This window comes from Lycorma delicatula, chromosome 10 (assembly GCF_047948215.1).
Source record: "Lycorma delicatula isolate Av1 chromosome 10, ASM4794821v1, whole genome shotgun sequence".
NCBI classification, from domain to species: domain Eukaryota; kingdom Metazoa; phylum Arthropoda; class Insecta; order Hemiptera; family Fulgoridae; genus Lycorma; species Lycorma delicatula.
In genome coordinates, this window is record NC_134464.1 from 60,738,823 (window position 1) to 60,756,813 (window position 17,991).

Sequence of the window (17,991 nt, forward strand, 5' to 3'; positions counted from 1 at the left end):
CAAAAAAGGACAAATAATATATATTTAAAAAAATGCATTATGAACTGTATTTAATGAAAATACCAAATAATAAAAAATTTCAAACTGAAATATGTTAAATTTATTTTTATAATAATTTTAATTTTCTTAATTTAATAACAAAAATTTTATTTCTGTAAACGTTTTATTTCGTTAAATTGCAATAAACCTTACGTTTATTTTATACGTTTTAAACCTCTATATTTTTAGTCGTATCGACTAGAAAGGTCATTAGCGGCTACTATAATACGATTTCGAAAAGTTGGATGCCGATTCGTTATAAATTTTCTGAAGGATATATTTTAATTCAAAATAAACATTAAAAGTAATAATAATTAATAACGATAATAATAATAGTAGTAATAATAATAATAATAATAATAATAATAATAAGACTATAATAATTTTAAATTAATAATAAAAATGGGGTTACAGTTAAAAAAGTAATATAAATAATATTAAAGTACTGAATTTTAAAATTGGCTGTATAACTTAGAGTAAAGATTTTTCGCAGGGACAGAACGACACACTGTTACGAAGAGAGGTGAATGACCTTCGTACGACCCTGGAGGATATGTTGCAGTTTAACAGGAATAGAAACGTACAGATTAATGACCTACCAGAAAGAGAAGATGAAGACGTGCCGACTTTAATAGGCAAGTTGAGCAACTTGTTGCGAATTCCGATCATGAAATCCGATATACAAGCAGTCCATCGTATTAGAGGTGTACCGGGCCGTATAAGACCATTGGTTATACAATTTTCAAACAGACAGCTACGCGATGCGATAATGGAAGCGTCAAGACGTGTCCGATTAACATCCTGCGATTTTTATCCTGATATACCGAGGAAACCGATTTACATAAACGAACATTTAACACGTTATTATAAGAAATTATTGTATGAAACCAAAAGAAACGCGATCGATCGCGGGTATAAATATTGTTGGTTTAGAAACGGTAAACTATTTGTCCGGAGAGATGATCAGACTCCGGCGATCAGGGTCCATTCTTTTGCCGATCTTGATCTACTTTGATAATAAATAATATAAATTTAAAAAAATACACTGTCTTCATTTAAAAATTCAGAAAAAAAAACGTAAATAATATTATTTTACAAATATATAAATCGGTAATTTATAACAGTAAAGTCCATTTCAACATAAATAATATCATGTTTTATTATAATAATACTATTCTCAGTAACCAAATTTGATCATCTTTTACTTACAAGGCATTTATTACGATAGAAATAACACTACCAATTAATTTCACATTTTAGAAAAAAAAAATTCACTTTTTTTAATTTGATTTTCGATTAAATATTTCTCGAACCTTTATTTCTTCATAGCTTTCCTTTCCTAAAGTCGGTTTGCATCCCCACTGTTCTTTCTCAATCTAATTCTACTTTTCCTTCTACGATCCTTCATTGAATATTACTTTTACAAAGAATACATTCTAATAAAGATATTTTATTTTCCTAATCATCAAATTCTGTCCCTTTTATTTTATTCAAAATGTTCTTATTTTTCATTCTGTCCATCCTTCTCTTCCAATTACTGTACTCTTCTTCAAAAAAACCTTTTTCAAAACTCATAAACTACATCCAGTTTATAATCAAGCGTCTTGGATTCAGAGCAAAATTACATCATAAACCGTAAAATGTAGTTTGTATGATTTATCAATGTAAAGGACATTTTTAAAAACTTAATTATATTAATTTTTTGTCCTTTTTACCATATGTTATCTATTTTCCTTAATCGTTTAACAGTAATATATATTCATTAAGATTTGATAAAACATCAAAAAAATTTTTCTTATCAAATAAAAACAAATTATTTGTTCAGAATTTTTATAAGTATGAATAGTACCGCTATTATCATGAAACGGAGTACACACAGAAGGCAGGACACCGGCACATCAGTTATAAAGCTCTTTGTAAATTTCCAAAGAAATTAATTGAGCCTGTTTACAACTCTGTATCTGTAACGAAAATCAAAACATTTCCAACTAGTTTTAAACATTTACTAACAACCCCAAAGATAACTTCCTGTAGATATGAACGTTTTTCTTTCACTCAAGGACTTTGTATTGATAATGACAAAGAGTACAGTTTCTAGAAAATTATTTAAAAGGATACGATTAATCATTAGACCGACAGTAAACAGGACTCTGTCTGGAATAGTCCTCGTCCAGTAAAACAAGAAACCTATTCAAGCAGTCTAACATAAAAATGGGATTTGATAGGTTTGTAATTTAGAATCTTTCTCAGATTTTTCCATGGAATTTTTAAAAAAAATTCTATTTTATAGCGAAAAACTGCTTGATACAATCGGATTTTTGTCACAAACAAGCTCAGGGTTAACGAATGAAAAAGACGAAACTATCTTAACAAGATAGAAACAGTTCTTGAAACCTATACGAATCAATTTTTATAATGGACAAAGAGAATAAAAATACATAACAGTATCCGTTTTATAAATAATTATCAATACTTAACTCCTTATAAAATAATTCATCAGTTAAATTAACCTTAATGCATGCGAGTTTTTTTTCAGTAAAAAAAAACTATGGTCATGCACGCTAAGAAATCACAAATAAACAATACAAAAATAAAAAAAAATAATAAAGTATCTTTTCAAGGAAACTATCTTTAAACAACTATAATTATCATCTCTTTTGTGGTTTCCCTGTGACCCTTCTTCTATATGCTAAATAATTACAAACCTTCAGGGATGCCCTCCTTTCCGGTATCCTTTCTAATGTGCTTTTTTTATCGATTAAAATAATCGATCGTTTTATCAGATGGGTTACAGCTGCTTTGTTAAAATCTGATTGTGATATCTTACGATTCCCTTATTTGATTTAATTATGAGCAATTCTTTATATTTCATTAGCCTGAAGCTTGCATTTCTTTTCAGTGACCAATGAATGACCCGCTTTTGTAAAAAAAAGAGCTTCAGTTAATTCTCTAAAGAAGGAAATTTCGATTACCCTAAGATCATATAGAAAATGAATGATTTCATCATTATTTGTCTTTAATTTTATACTCATTTTAATATCCCATTAACGCTTGAGGTTTCTGTGTTTCGAAAAAACCATTAAATTTTATTAATTTCAAATCTTCCAGTAATCATACTTTATCGGTAAATTAAAAAAATAAAGACATTTAAATTATTACTTAAAACTAATATTAAACAATTATAAATAAAAACATTTTATAATCATTAAATTATTAGAAAAATTGTGAATTAGTTAATTATTAAAAGAAGGAAACATAAAAAACCCCTGAAGGGCAATAGATTAATTTTTATTTGTTCATTCTAATTATATAAGTTTTTTTTTAACATTAAACAATTGACAATATAAACTGATATAAGTAACAATGAGCTAATTGATTTGTATATTATTTAATTCACGTGATAAATATCTTTATAAAAAAAAAATTTTTCTCAATAGATTCTGATTTTTTGTACAATTGTACATCTAAATTATAAATAAATAAATAACAATATTACATGTAGTATAAACGAATAGCAAATTTAAATAGATTAATAAAAAAATCGATACTACTTATTAAATTGCAATAAAAGAAAAGAAATTAACTCCCAAATTAAACACATTTATAAGAATTTTATTTCATTTGGAAGGGAAATCAAATATCAAAGCACAAAAAATTATTCTTCTGTCATTGGTTCTAAAGAGCGGTTAATTCCTCTGTTTATATATACTCCCATAGTTAGATTATTAGAAAATATAACTATTTTTATTATTATTATTATATATATATATTTGTTACAAATTACAGTACTAGAATTTTTATATTTTTTTTAAAGTTTTGAATATTACATTACTGAACATAAATAACGCTTAAATATTCCCCGATATTAATATTTATAAAAAGGCAAAAAAGCTACTACTCAGACTCTGTTCGACCTAAACGAGTTTGGTTAATATTTAAACAGGTTTAGTGTACCGAATTATGAATTAGAAGATGAAGGAGGAATGATGATCCAGACAAATCGGCATTTGAAGTCGGAATTCTGGATGGAGGAACGGGATATATTAGATATCCTGTAACATCTGTAACAGGATACCTGTTCAGGATATCGTCGGTGATAAACTATAATTTCATTAACGACGCAGTATTATACGATGCAAAACTTATAGTCGATTCACGCGGTAGTAATTTCGTATTGATTTTTTACTTTACCATAAGAATCGATGATATAACACAAAATTACCGTTAAAAAAAAATCATCCGTGTAAAAACCATCCGATATTACACATATAACAATTTATAAACCGTTAGATATCTTAAAAGGACCTGATATAGATTTAAAAAGGTGAGTTTGCACCAATACTTGTTGAATAATCAGCTTAGAATCGAATCTTAATTATTTTATACAAGATAAATACCATAATTATAAGTAAAAAATTAGAGTAAGTAACCCAGTTTACAGATAAAATTAATTATCACCCGTAATTCACGAATTATAGAAATAAAACCATAAAAATCAAAATGTTGTTTTTTACTGATAATTAATTAATGCTAGATATGATTAAAAGAATTTATCGGGAATATGTTTTCCAAAACGATAAAAAATTTAAAAAATGTATTATAATTAATCGTGTAAAATAACAGAATGATTTTTAAAATTGTTCTTTCCGCCTTATTGAGAAATAGTATCTAATATAAAGTATAACGGAAAATCCAATCAAATTTTAATTATTGTTTATGTAATTCAGTTTATATAATTATTTTATTTTGGTATGACGTAGCTGGCAAATAGAAATAAAATATGTAAATTCATCCAGAAGAAATCAGTACATTTTCCCCCAAAAAAAATTCCTTTTTAATATTCTTAATAAAAATAAATCGATCTTTTAAAATTATTTTTAATGATATTTTATGGGCTTTTTTTCTTTATTAAATTCGGTCAATAGATATTGGTTATGTAAGGTTTTACATACAAAAAAAAATACATTTTTATAGCAGATACTGAACAAGTGATCTAACTAATTATATATACTTAAACAAATATTCATAATTTTACTTTATTTTACTCTTACTTTTCAAATAATTTTACTTTGTAAAACATTAAAATTAAGAAAAAATTAAATATTACAAAAAGTATTAAATTTTAACAAATAAATTAATAATTTTAATACCTAGGAAAAATTCAATTAATTAACAAAAATAAGAGGAAATTCCAAATGAAATAAAAAACACATCAAATCGAGTACAAAATTAATAAAAGTAAAATAATTATAAAGTTAATTTAAAAACATATTGAAGTTCATATAAAAAATATGTCACATAACTATATTAAAAATAAAAATAATATATATACATATAACCAATTTCTAATCTTAAAATTTAATTAATAATCAGCCTGAAATTATTGGCTATCTATACAACGAAATATGTAGTAAATACATACATTAAGGATGTTTCAGTTTTTACAGTTGTTAATGTCAGGGTATATAGGATTAAACGAGCAAGACATACGTAACAAAAAAGTACAGAAATTTATTAGGCTAATTCCATCCAACCTAAATGTTATGTTATTTATAAGGCATTTGAATCACAACGAGATATTTTTACCGTGTTCATAAAAAATTGCCGAAACGTTAACAGCATTACTGGAATTACTATATATAATTATATATTGCTATAAATCATTATAATATACTAATTTAATATATTACTATAATATACTAACAGTATTCATGGAAATACTATCTATTCTTAAAGTCATCATAAATCGAGAGGAAATATAATTTTCATTTAAAAAACACATAAAAACATCAAAGATTTCTTTGTCATCTGCAATTTACCAGCGGAAAGGAAATTAAATATATTCAAAAATCGATGAATAAATTACATAACTACTTAATCATTTATTAATACAAAAATTAATTATTACGCTTACACTTTCATAAATTTTTCATATTTTTAAAAAAAATATTGTTAACCTAAAGTAACCGATTATTAATTTTTACTTATAATATCAAATTACACATCTCGTGATTCATAAAAACACTGAACTGACACTGCAGAGTACAACATAAGTAAATAATATATGAAACGCACTACATCAACATAATACGTTTAAAAATTATAAGATGTAGCGTACTTTCTCTTAAACGATTAAAATATAAAAAGGAAAACCTTTATAAAAAGGATAACTATTGATATTTGTAATATTCAAGTAATATAGGGTAAACTTATCATAATATAAAAATATTTAAAATATTAAAAACATATTTCTATCGGTCAAATGAGGAAAGAAAATGTAATAAGATTGGCCGAATGCGGTAACTAATGATTTTGTATACGTATTCGAACTGACAATTGACATTTAACATACGACTTAACTGAAAAAAATCTTTAAATATATTTAAAATAAAATATACTAACATAACGAGCTTAATTTTGGTTGAATACTTAAAAAAATTACATTTTAAATAATAATAAAAAAAAGCATTATTGTAACTATTTAAAAAAAAAAAAAAGAATTTAGAGCTTGTAATATGAGAGCTTATGTTTTTAAATAGTATTATTTTATCATTGTATTAAAATAAGAAATATATGTAAATGAAAAAATGTATTAAAATACGTATTAGTATATGAGCTTAAATAGATTTATATATAATAATAAAATAACTTATTTTTTCAGTTAATATTAATTACATTAATTCATTCAGAATTATAAAAAAATCTTTTATTTTTAATAACGACAAATAAGAAAATGTAATTAAATCTATAAGATAAAAAAAATCTCAGTGTATTTTACGTTCATATTGTAACAGAATTATAATATTATATAATTTATAAGTAAAAACTTCTAAAAAATCTTTAAATAAAAAAAAATTATGATTGTTATATTCAATTAAAAATTTATTCATGTAATGAGAAGTGCTTTTATTTCATATTGATTAACATTTTAATTTTTTTATACTCATTTATACGTAAAACTTCCTTTTTGAAATTTAATGTAATAACATTTTATATTAATATAATAGTATAAATAAAGTGTACATTTATATAAATAAACATGATTTTATGTAAAAGTATATATTTTTCTTGATAAAAATATTGTCACATATATATATCTACATATGTATGGTGAAATAACCTTCTTCTTAAATAATTAATTTAAGCTTCTTTAATAGTTAATTCTTCTTAAATAGTTATTTTTTTATGGTTAGGGATTTTTTTTCTTTTGTTTGTTTTACCTCCGGGTCCACAGTCAAGCAATTCATTCCGCAGAGAATGAGATTTTTTTCCGTGTGTGAAAAAAATGCCATGCCTGTCCGGGATTCGGACCCGAGACCTCCGGCTGAAAGGCCGAGATGCTACCACTCGCGCCACGGAGGCCGGCAGGGTTAAGGATTACCTTTTTTAAACTCCTTAGGAATTGTTAATCAAAACAAAGTTTTGCTTACTTTCCTATACACGTTTTTAATTATAACTACGCTATACTTTAGTATTCTAGCTATTTCAGAGGAAAATTAGTTAGGAATGAATCAGTGAGAATCTCTGATCGCCCAAAACTTAAAAGTTTTCGATCCTGTGTTTCATTATTTTTGTCACAGCAGTACAACTGTGAAATACAATGGAAACTTCTGAAACAATGAAGTGTATGTCGTTATTTCAATTCTATTCCAGGATTAAAAAAAAGATCAAGAACGGAATATAATTAATATAAATCACTTAACGCTGCCTACTGTATTTCTTTAATTGTGTTGTAGCTATAGAACATTATAACAAAAACTGAAAATGATGAAACTGCAAATTTTTAAAAAAATATTGGGTAATTGTTGACAATATATTTAAAAGGATACAAAATTTACGCTAATTTTACTATGTGTATTTTCTACAAGTGTATATCTTCAATATTGCATAAAAATCTTAGATTTTAAATTAAAACGAATATTATTTGAAAGGTAGCGTGGGACAAATATAAATAGCGGAAATGATAGTTGACGTCACTAATTGTTAGAAAATGTAAAATATTAATAAAAATTTTTAATTAATATAAACATCTGGGATAAATGTTTATTTAATTTCTAGTTGTACTGACGTCATTTAGCATAATCATATCAGTTTTATGTCTTATCGTTTTTATGTATAAGTAGTTTTTGGAAGGAACAACGAAAGAAAGAAAAATGTACGGGTATATATATATATATATATATATTTTTTTTTTATTGATTTATTAGAACGGTTATAGGTGACCTGACTGGAGACAATCAATCCTGAAAATAGCGAAGCTACTCTAAAAAACATCAAGCATCTCACGTTAGGTTAATTTGAAAAAATTTATACATATATCGCGGTTGCATTACGTACTTCATTGACCCGAATGTATTACTAATTATTAATATTCCTAGCTACCAAAATCTATTTTATATACGGCAGTATAATTTACACCTTACTTTTGGGTGGTCGCTTAATTAAAATCATTACTCTCGTAGAAAAAAGCGAGGAGTAAGAACGACTGAGAGAGCTTTTGTAATGCAACAAATTAATGCTATGTTTAAAGCAGGAAACGACTCATTAACTAAATACTAACTCCACTTTACTAGGGAGAATAACTGTTATTTTGTATTTAAATAATTAATTTTATATATATTTATTTAAATAAACTAATTAATTGAATTTAAATTTAAAAAAAGTTGACAACTATGGTTTGTTTCTGATGCAAGGCTTAATTTAGAATATTTATCATTTATATATATATATATATATATATATATATATATATATATATAATATTTTTTGTTCATTTAATTCGCGCGGGTGTGGTGGTACCAGCGGCGACAGTTGGCACTAACTAAACTCATGTAATTTTAAATCTTATATAGAACAAATTTCGCATGACGGCTGGCAGACTGGTGTAGTGGCGATACTTAACGCACCAGGTTCCGAGTCAACCGGCCAGATCGAGTTGCTTTTTTACACTTTATTCATTTATTTATTTCTATCACTCACCAGTGACGCCACAACATAGGAGACGACTACAACTGTAGTTTTTGGGGGTGTGGGTGGGATTTTCTAAAAATATTTTATTGCAGATATTTTTATTTTTTTCGTTAAAAAATGTGCCTAAGAAAAACATGACTTAAATTAGGCAAACTCTGGAGATACTGAAAGTGTCCTTTCTCTACAGCCTTACCACCTTGAGCTTTTAAGTTGAAAATTTAATGGCATCAATGCCCAATATAAAGAAGTAATTTGACCAAGTTTGGTCAAAATCCAGTAGTTCTGGATATGTAGGGTGATTTAGAGGCCAACACCGAATACATATACACGTACATACGAACATTAACATTCGAAAATTTCCATCCGGTTTTTTAGGTTTCTTTGGATTTAAAAGTCAAGATCCGGTGAAAACCGCATATGCCCAAATGGTACAATACTTTCCCTTCTACATAGCTCGTCTAAATAGAGTTATAGCATAGCTATAGCGCTTCCCGTCATATAGCGCTATAACTATACAGCTATATAACGTGATAGCAATACGGAAAAAATCACGTATTTTAGTAAGTTAATATATAAATAAATTATACTTCTTAAGATAAACAAAATATATTTATTTATTTATTAACTACGGTAACTAAACCGTTTAAGCGCCCAATTTACAGTTATTACACGCACTTATTTTTAATAATGTACTGAATTGCACCAAAATTGCCAAACCTTACAGGGATTCGAACCCAGAACCTTCCGGATGAGAGACAAAGAACTAAAATTCCGTCATGGAAAACGGCATTATATAAAAGAAGAAGTAGGAATTTTTTTACGCCGGGAATTACTAAAAGGGGTTCACGAATATTAAATTATATTTTCTTAAAAATCTTTTTCAAATGTTTATTTTTTAATGGCATTAGACCTATCTCATTCATATGACTGAGAAAAAAGTTCTGTATCATAATCATATAGAAAGCAAATTAAATAAACACGTAACCATTTTATTCTTGGATTTGAAAGGTTTCGTTTAATACCTTGTTAATATTTCCATGGGGAACCGGTAGCGCGTGTATCTTTAATTTAAAAGGTTTTGGTTTCGAATCTCGATTGAGTTTGATAAATTACTATACTTTTCAAAAATCCTTGTAAAACATTGTTCTAATCATGCCAGTCGGACTATTGAGAAGCTAATTCATCGCACCATGCCGGATCATCAGTAAATATACAAATATTCACGTAGTTATATAATATTTAATTTAGATATCTAGATCAGTTTTACAATTAATATTTAATTTTAAACATATTATACAATAATTTAGGTCGAACTTTAGTAGTTTTTTAATGTTGATTTTAAAGGATATAATTTTGAACTAACAAGACAATATGTTTTTTACGTAAAGAAACAATTAAGACGAAGCAAATTATAACACATCAATTAAATAAGAAGAAATAACATATGTTTCCACGTCGAACAATAATAGTTAACTGTAATTGGTTTTAAGTAAGGTGGTGGTTGGGTTTCAATTAACCACACATCTAAAGAACGGTTGACCTGAGACTGTACAAGGGTACACTTCATTTACATTCATACATATATTCCTCATTCATTATCTGAAGTAATACCTTTTGGAGATTCCGGAGGCTGGGTTAAACATAACAGAGAGAGTGAGCGAGAGAGTGTGAGAGAGAGAGAAGTACCCGTACAACATGAACCTGAATTTAATTAATCTTTCTTATTTAGTATACATACAATATTGTGACACAAATTACCCATCTTTCGTAGTCGGTTAAAAAAGAAAGAAAAAAAATGTTTAAATTCTATAAAATTTTCTTAAAGTTAAACCTAATTTGTTTTAAAATAGTTATTAAGAATTCTTTGTTTAGATACTATCCAAGAAATTCTTTTGAGAAGAAATTATGAAACATGACACAAGATTACATAGAGTTGTCCTCTCCTATATATTTTTCAAAAAGTCTTGTTTACTCAAAAATTCATCAATTTATTAAAGTTAAAGAAAAGAAATATTAAAAAAATAAAAAGGATAGATAGACCAGACAGGTAAAAAATGTTTAAAATAAATTAAATGAAAAATCAAAAAAAAAATCATTAACAGCGGTGTAAGAACGGTTTATGTGGACGCAATTTAATAAAAACAAGAAATATATTAAAATTGCAAAAGTGTATACAGTTCGCTTACTGAATTATAAACTAGCTATTTTTTTTTATTTTAACATCCTGCTAAATCCTTTCTACTTAAGCCTATTCCGAAACAATGGATGTAAAAATAAATTTTGCATTCAAAAACTTTTAACATAAGTTAATTTTTAGCTTTCTCTACATACTTAGTAAAAATATATTTATATTTTTGTTACCTATTCTTTTTAAGATAAACAATTTAAAACAAATAGTAAATAATAAAATAAACTAAAATTTCAGTGATAAAGAAACTAATTTTAACAAAATTAATTATCTTATTTATACAGTTTGGGTAAATAAATAAGAAAGAAAATAAATAAATGTGATCTGTTCGATTTCATTAGAAAAAAAATCGTATGAGTGTGTGTGTGTCTCTCTCTCTCTCTCTCTCTCTCTCTCTGTTTGACTGCGCGCGCGCACGCGAGTGTGTGTGTGTGAATAAAGTATGGAACACTTAAATAACTTTTCAAACGATAACACAAAAAAAGTGACAACAAAGATGTAGTACTTTCCTGGCATTGGTTATTTATTCTTGTACAATGGAAAAATAATTATACGTGAAAAAAGTTACCTAAGATTTATTTTGTGGGGGTGGACGTAATTTATGATGAAGTTTTATTGAAAAATTATCAATGTATGATTAAATAAACCAAAAATATGAGTAGTTTAAAAAGTTTTAAAAATCGATATTTTTTTGTGCTAACCAAGAGAATTTTTTTGGTATTTCTACGCTTACTATGTTTAATGGTAGAAAAAAATTCCACTAAAAGATTTCTTTTTTTGTAGTGCGGGGTGAATTATGATGAAATTTTATAGTAATATTATTATTAAAGTTTAAATAAACAACAAAAAAAGATTAAATTAAAAAACATCTATATTTTTAAACTTTGATTGGTTCCCCTACTTCCAGTATTGCCCCCAAAGTATTTTTTAAACTTTGATTGGTTCCCTTACTTCCAGTATTGCCCCCAAAGTATTTTTTAGAGGCCAGCTGCACTATTACTACTACTACGATTCGGAATACATAAAACAAAATTGCTTAAAAAAAATATGCAATAGATAAAAGATAGTTATTTTTTTATTTTTGGGGAAGGGAGAGAATTTTGAGGCAATTCTGTTTCTTAAATGAAAATAAGACTTTACGCACGTACTGAACTTAATATAAAATGGGGTTACGTTTGTTAAGTTTTGAGAAAGTTGACCCCAAAAAACTATCTACCCCCACCAGCTAGAGATATTGATCCCAAACTTTTATAAACAAATTTTCCGTTATCAAGTTCATGGCCAAGTGGTTCAGATGGTTGTTCACGCGCAGTTCATATATAGAACGGAATTGTTTTATTTCTTCCCGGACGCGGCGTAATCCAAAATATTCATGGATCTCACTATTTTCGCAAACAAAGGCATGCCCCTGCGATACATCTCACTTACTTGATCTGGAACAACAGCAAAATTTCAACGTTGCTCTTGCTTGTTGTTCCCCATAGTTCAATTTCATAATTTATTAAGCATTTGGTACCGTTGGTATTAATACAGTTGTATAAAGTTCCGCTTACCAAAAATTTTAAAAATATATATCCAAGTACTTTCGGAGCCGTTACTCCATCATCAGAGATTTCCCATAAGATGTTAATTCAAATTCAAATGTATAATCGTATTTAAATTAAATATTGTTACGTTCATAATAGTCGGTCGTCAAGAAATAAAATTAATTTCTACGTCAATAAGACTTTAACGTCATGTCCGTATGATGTTTACGACTATTATCTATAATAGTTTATACTATTATCTTATCGATACTATTATCGTAAACATCTTTCGGACATGACATTACAATCTTATTGACGTACAGATTAATTTTATTTGTTGACGACCGACTATTATGAACGTAACAATTTCTAATTTAAATATGATTACACATTTGAATTTGAATTAACATCTTATGGAAAATTCATGATGATGGAGTAACGGCTCCGAAAGAACTCGGATATAAATTTTTAAAATTGTTGGTAAATGGAATTTTAATTTATTCAATTCTATGAGTTCAAATCGGTTTCAGGACTGCTGAATATAATAAAATCTTACTGGATAATGATAACTGGGAATTTCTGCCCAGCAACCAGTACATTTTCTTAAGCTTGATGTTTAATTGCTTCCTTTTTTTCTGTACATGAACCTTCTATGTTAAGCAAAGATCCAGGTGAAGGGCTAGGTACCTTACTCTTTCGGTATGCGGGATTAAAACGCCATCTAGGTTCACGGCGGACAATCTCCTCTCCTCATAGCGAATGTCACGTGACTCGACTTCGCTTGGTTAATCCTTATCTTCCACCTTTCTAGCCACCTGTTGATTTGGTTTAACCCAGACTGCAGAATAGTTGAAGCTACAGTTCGGTCGAAAACCACAGCTAGAATAGCTGTGTTGCAAAAGAAACAACAATGATGTCTGCAATCGGAAGGTCTGCAGTGATGTTGGAGTACAGAACAGGGCCCATAACTGAGGGGGTAAAGATTTTTTTACCGTAATCTGTTAATTATTCTAAAACAAGAAAATGTATTCTACATGATACCAGTTTTATTAATAAAGTTATTAAACGTCTATAGTTTAACGTATATTAAGTACGTATTTATTGGAGTAATTGTTCTTTGTTATAGATAATTTTAGGTATAATTTTATTTTTAATACATAATTTTACTTTCCCGTCAACATAGCGCTACAGCAAATCTATAGCTCTAAAAGAGAAAATATTGTAATCGGTCCAGTTTGGGCATATGCGGTTTTCACCGGATCTTGACGTTTTGACACCTGAAGAACACAAAAAACCGGATGGAAATTATCCGTATGTACGGATATTAGTATGTACACACGTTCATATGTACGTGTGTTCAGTGACAGCCGAATATAATAACATAAGTATAATCACCTTATATCTCCAGAACTACTGGACCGATTTTGATCAAACTTGGTCAGATTACTTGATACCATTAAATTTTCAACTTAAAAGGTCAAGGAGGTGAAGCTGTAGAGCAAGATCACCCTCAGTTTCTCGAGATTCCGCCTAATAAAGGTTATATTTTTCTTAGGCACATCTGTTAATAATTAAAAAATAACAATATCTGCAAAAAAAGCTTTTGCTGGTATGTTGTGACTCACAGGTGATCGGTACAATTAAATAAATGAGTAATATTTAAAGTGTAAAAAAGTAATTCAGTCTGGCCGGGTTTCAAACTAGATCGCCCGGTTGACTCGGTACCTGATGCGTTAAGCCTCGCGACTACACTGGTCTGTCGACCGTACAAACAAAATTTGTTCTGTGTAAGTTGTAAAATTACATTAGTTTAGTAAATGCCGACCGTCGCCGCTGGTACCGCTACACCCGAGCGAATTAAATACAGTATGTGCGCACGCTTTAGTTAGAATCATTGAATTAAATAAACGAAAAATATTACATTTTAATAATTGTGTATTTCTGTGAGTAAACCGTGCATCAGAAACAATCAACAGTTGTAGGATTTTCCCGGAACGCGGCTTTAGCCGCGTGACGGAAAATTCCTTCAATTGTGTTGTCAGGTTTTTTTTTAATAATATAATTTCAGTACAACTGATCCTTGTCTTAATTAGTTCTTAATAAAATAATATGAACGAATATAATGTTTAATACTCAATAAAGATTTTTAAAGATTTTTTTTTTTTAGTTAATTGTTACACCTCAATCTTTTACTTTCCAGTGCATTCTCTTCTCTGCTGATCTTTACATGAATTTCTAATTCATTTACGTATATTTTTATAGATTCTAAAACAATTTTTTTTAATTACCGGTTACAAAGGTCGATGAGATGAATATATTTTTTTAATCTAATAATTTTCATATTACTCCACAGATTTCATTTTAAAACTTTATGCTGTTTTACTTTATATGCAGGACTCAACTATACATATTTTTTTTTTTTTTATTATTAATTATTCTTTCATCATCATCATCTGAGATTAAGGACACAGAGTTATTTCATTTAGGCGTAAGGATGTTCATTTTATAACTAATTCTTGTGATGAAAAAAAAATATGTCACTTATAAAAGTATCAGTAAACATCTTTTATCCTGGAAAAAAATATTTCTATCTGAATAATACCATTGATTTAGGGTTTTTTTTCAATTTCTCCTTTCACTATTTTTATTATCCTAAAAAATCAGCGAAATGATAATGTATAATAATTTAATCAAATTAGTATTCCACTTTTTCTTTAATTAACTGAAACAAGTTTATAAAGTTTATTATACATCTTCTAAATAGTCAGACGACGTCTAAAACCTACTATTCATACACAAGTATAATTAATAAAGATGATTATATTTTTGTTTTTTAACTAATCTTTTCTTTATTATTATATATGTTTTTTTAATTGCATTTATCATAAATTATGCATTACACTTATTGAAATATTTAAATAAATTTAAATAGATTCTATTAAAGCGTTATATTGAAAAGTAGCCAATTTCCCGTATTAATAAATTTTACTTTAGTTACTCATTATAATATAATACATTATTCAACTAACCTATAATTATATCCATTGATGCACTCTTGCGAAGTAAATTACGAGACCAGCCTTGGCAAGTATCGTAAACTTCGCAAGTGCATTATTGGCTATTATAGAGAGTTGCATACCGCATTTTTTCTACGGCTAAGAAAATATTGGGATTATTGATGATAGAATACATTGTTTAAGGACAATGACAAAAGAGACGACAAAAGACAGTTTGTCTCTTTTACATTTTTCAAAAGATGCATTAAATAATACATTTCTGTGGTAATAGTTTATAACTCATAAGTTCTATCTTTTCTTTAATATTGATCGCTGTTAAAGACATTTCTTCCTCAGAATCCGACATAATTAACAAAAGTGTACCATAGAATCTTAGACACGCATTTAGCGAGCAGGGGGCTAAGGAGGCTATAGCCCCCGCCGAAATTATCAGGCGATGGGGGCTGCAGCCCACATCGCCTGACAATTATTAGACTTTATCATTCAGGGGTTAAATCTAGTAAGCTGGGTCCAAAAAAATCCATTTTTTATCATTTTACATTTTCGTAATGTATAACATGTCAAAAGTATTACACACAAAATTTGAGATAAATTGGTATATAATTATCTCCCTAGTCATTAATCCACCCCTATATACCGAAACCCGCCGATACTCGACGTGTGAGTGCCGCGCTCACTCTGACGCAACACTAACAAAAATAATTGATTACTGGGGATTTTCTGCAAGCCAGAAATGCAAAACTTGCTTATCGCATTCCAAAAAATGCGTTAGGCAGCATTCCAAGAATCTTTAATAAGTTTTCAAGTTCTTTTGATAGATTCAGCTAGTCCATGAAAAGTGGATAAACTAAAAATTATTAGCGATGTATTATAATAAATTTTCTGATTTTCTCCTCCAAGCGAAATATCTTACTTGGTGCTAGAAGATAAAGTCATTAAATTTTAAATGCAATCTAGAAGCGATTGAAGTACTGGATAGCTGCAATAAAGAATAATTGTCGAATATCCATTATCTCTTGCAAGTTTTAGCGATGCTTCCGGTAACAAAACGTACTAATGAACGCTCGTTCTCCACAATGAAGAGAATCAAAACGATTGCGCGTAACAAATCGGGGGACGGAATATTAAGTTCGGTAGTTTCTTTGTCGATACATAGAGATATTACTGTTAATCCTGATGAAGTTTTAGATATTATGTTGAGAAAAAAAACGACGACTAGTTTTCTAATAATTCATAACTTTTCTGGAGTGTAAATGTGTGAATGTGAAGTATAAATGTTGATTATGAAAAAAATTATATACTTATTTGCGTAGTGAATGATGCATTAAATCTTAAATCTAAGCATATGTTTTGTATTTTTCAAATGCAATAAAGTATAAAAACACCGTTTCAATATAAAATGATTTTCATCATTTTCCCCGGAAAAAAAATCCTATCTACGTGCCTGTTAGTTACCCATCGGTGTACTTTAAAATTAACCTCCGTTTGCTAATTAGGTACTAAATTGGATTAAAATGAATGTAACACAAGAGAAGATAAATATTAAAAATTAAGAACAAGTCTGCCAAAAAAAGCATCACTGATAAACACTGGTCTTTAATATAGAATAATTACTAATATAGCATAATTAAAGAGCGTGCGAGTGACAATTTTGTATATAGTATTTTTATATAGTATAATTTTTTTCAACCTTTTTAAATTTATTTAAACATATATATATATATATATATACACACACACAAGACACTGCTACGGAAGTAAATTAATAAAATTTGCTACCGAAATTTATTCATTTAACGTCGTAGAAGATCTTAAAACACAACTATTTTCGATACAAATAAATCAATACTGAAAATACTATCGATTATCGATTTAGACTCATATATATATATATATATATATATATATATATATATATATATATATATATATGATTTTTTGTGGCCTTTTAGTTACAAACAAACAAACAAACGTATATATATATATATATACATATTTATGTAGCCTATGACAATCCCGGTAACATACGGATTTCAACGCGGGGTCATACATCTAAATAGGCTCAACCGTTGAACTTCTACGGTGACCTTAAGTAAATTACATTCCTTTTTGGGTAGTCGTATAAAAACAGCTGATATATTAAAAAATACCCGCGTCTGATCTGTCTGTGGTTGAAAAGGCTTTTGATCAGTTGAACACCTGCATCGTAAAGAAAATATGTTTCATAATGACTGTCGTTATGATACATGTT

The 17,991-nt window shown here is 27.9% G+C and overlaps 1 protein-coding gene across 4 annotated transcripts in view; it reads left to right on the plus strand.

Moving 5' to 3' along the window:
* Positions 1–17,991, plus strand: part of LOC142331127 (uncharacterized) — a 99,009-nt gene that overhangs the window by 21,983 nt on the left and 59,035 nt on the right. The window contains exon 2 of one of the 4 annotated variants that reach the window (XM_075376816.1): positions 533–6,652. The exons of the other annotated variants lie outside the window; for them this stretch is intronic. Within the exon in view, the coding sequence (XP_075232931.1) occupies positions 533–1,054 (522 nt within the window). The 3' untranslated portion in view covers positions 1,055–6,652. Of the gene's footprint in view, positions 1–532; positions 6,653–17,991 lie in introns of those variants that run through there. 4 annotated transcript variants of the gene reach the window in all.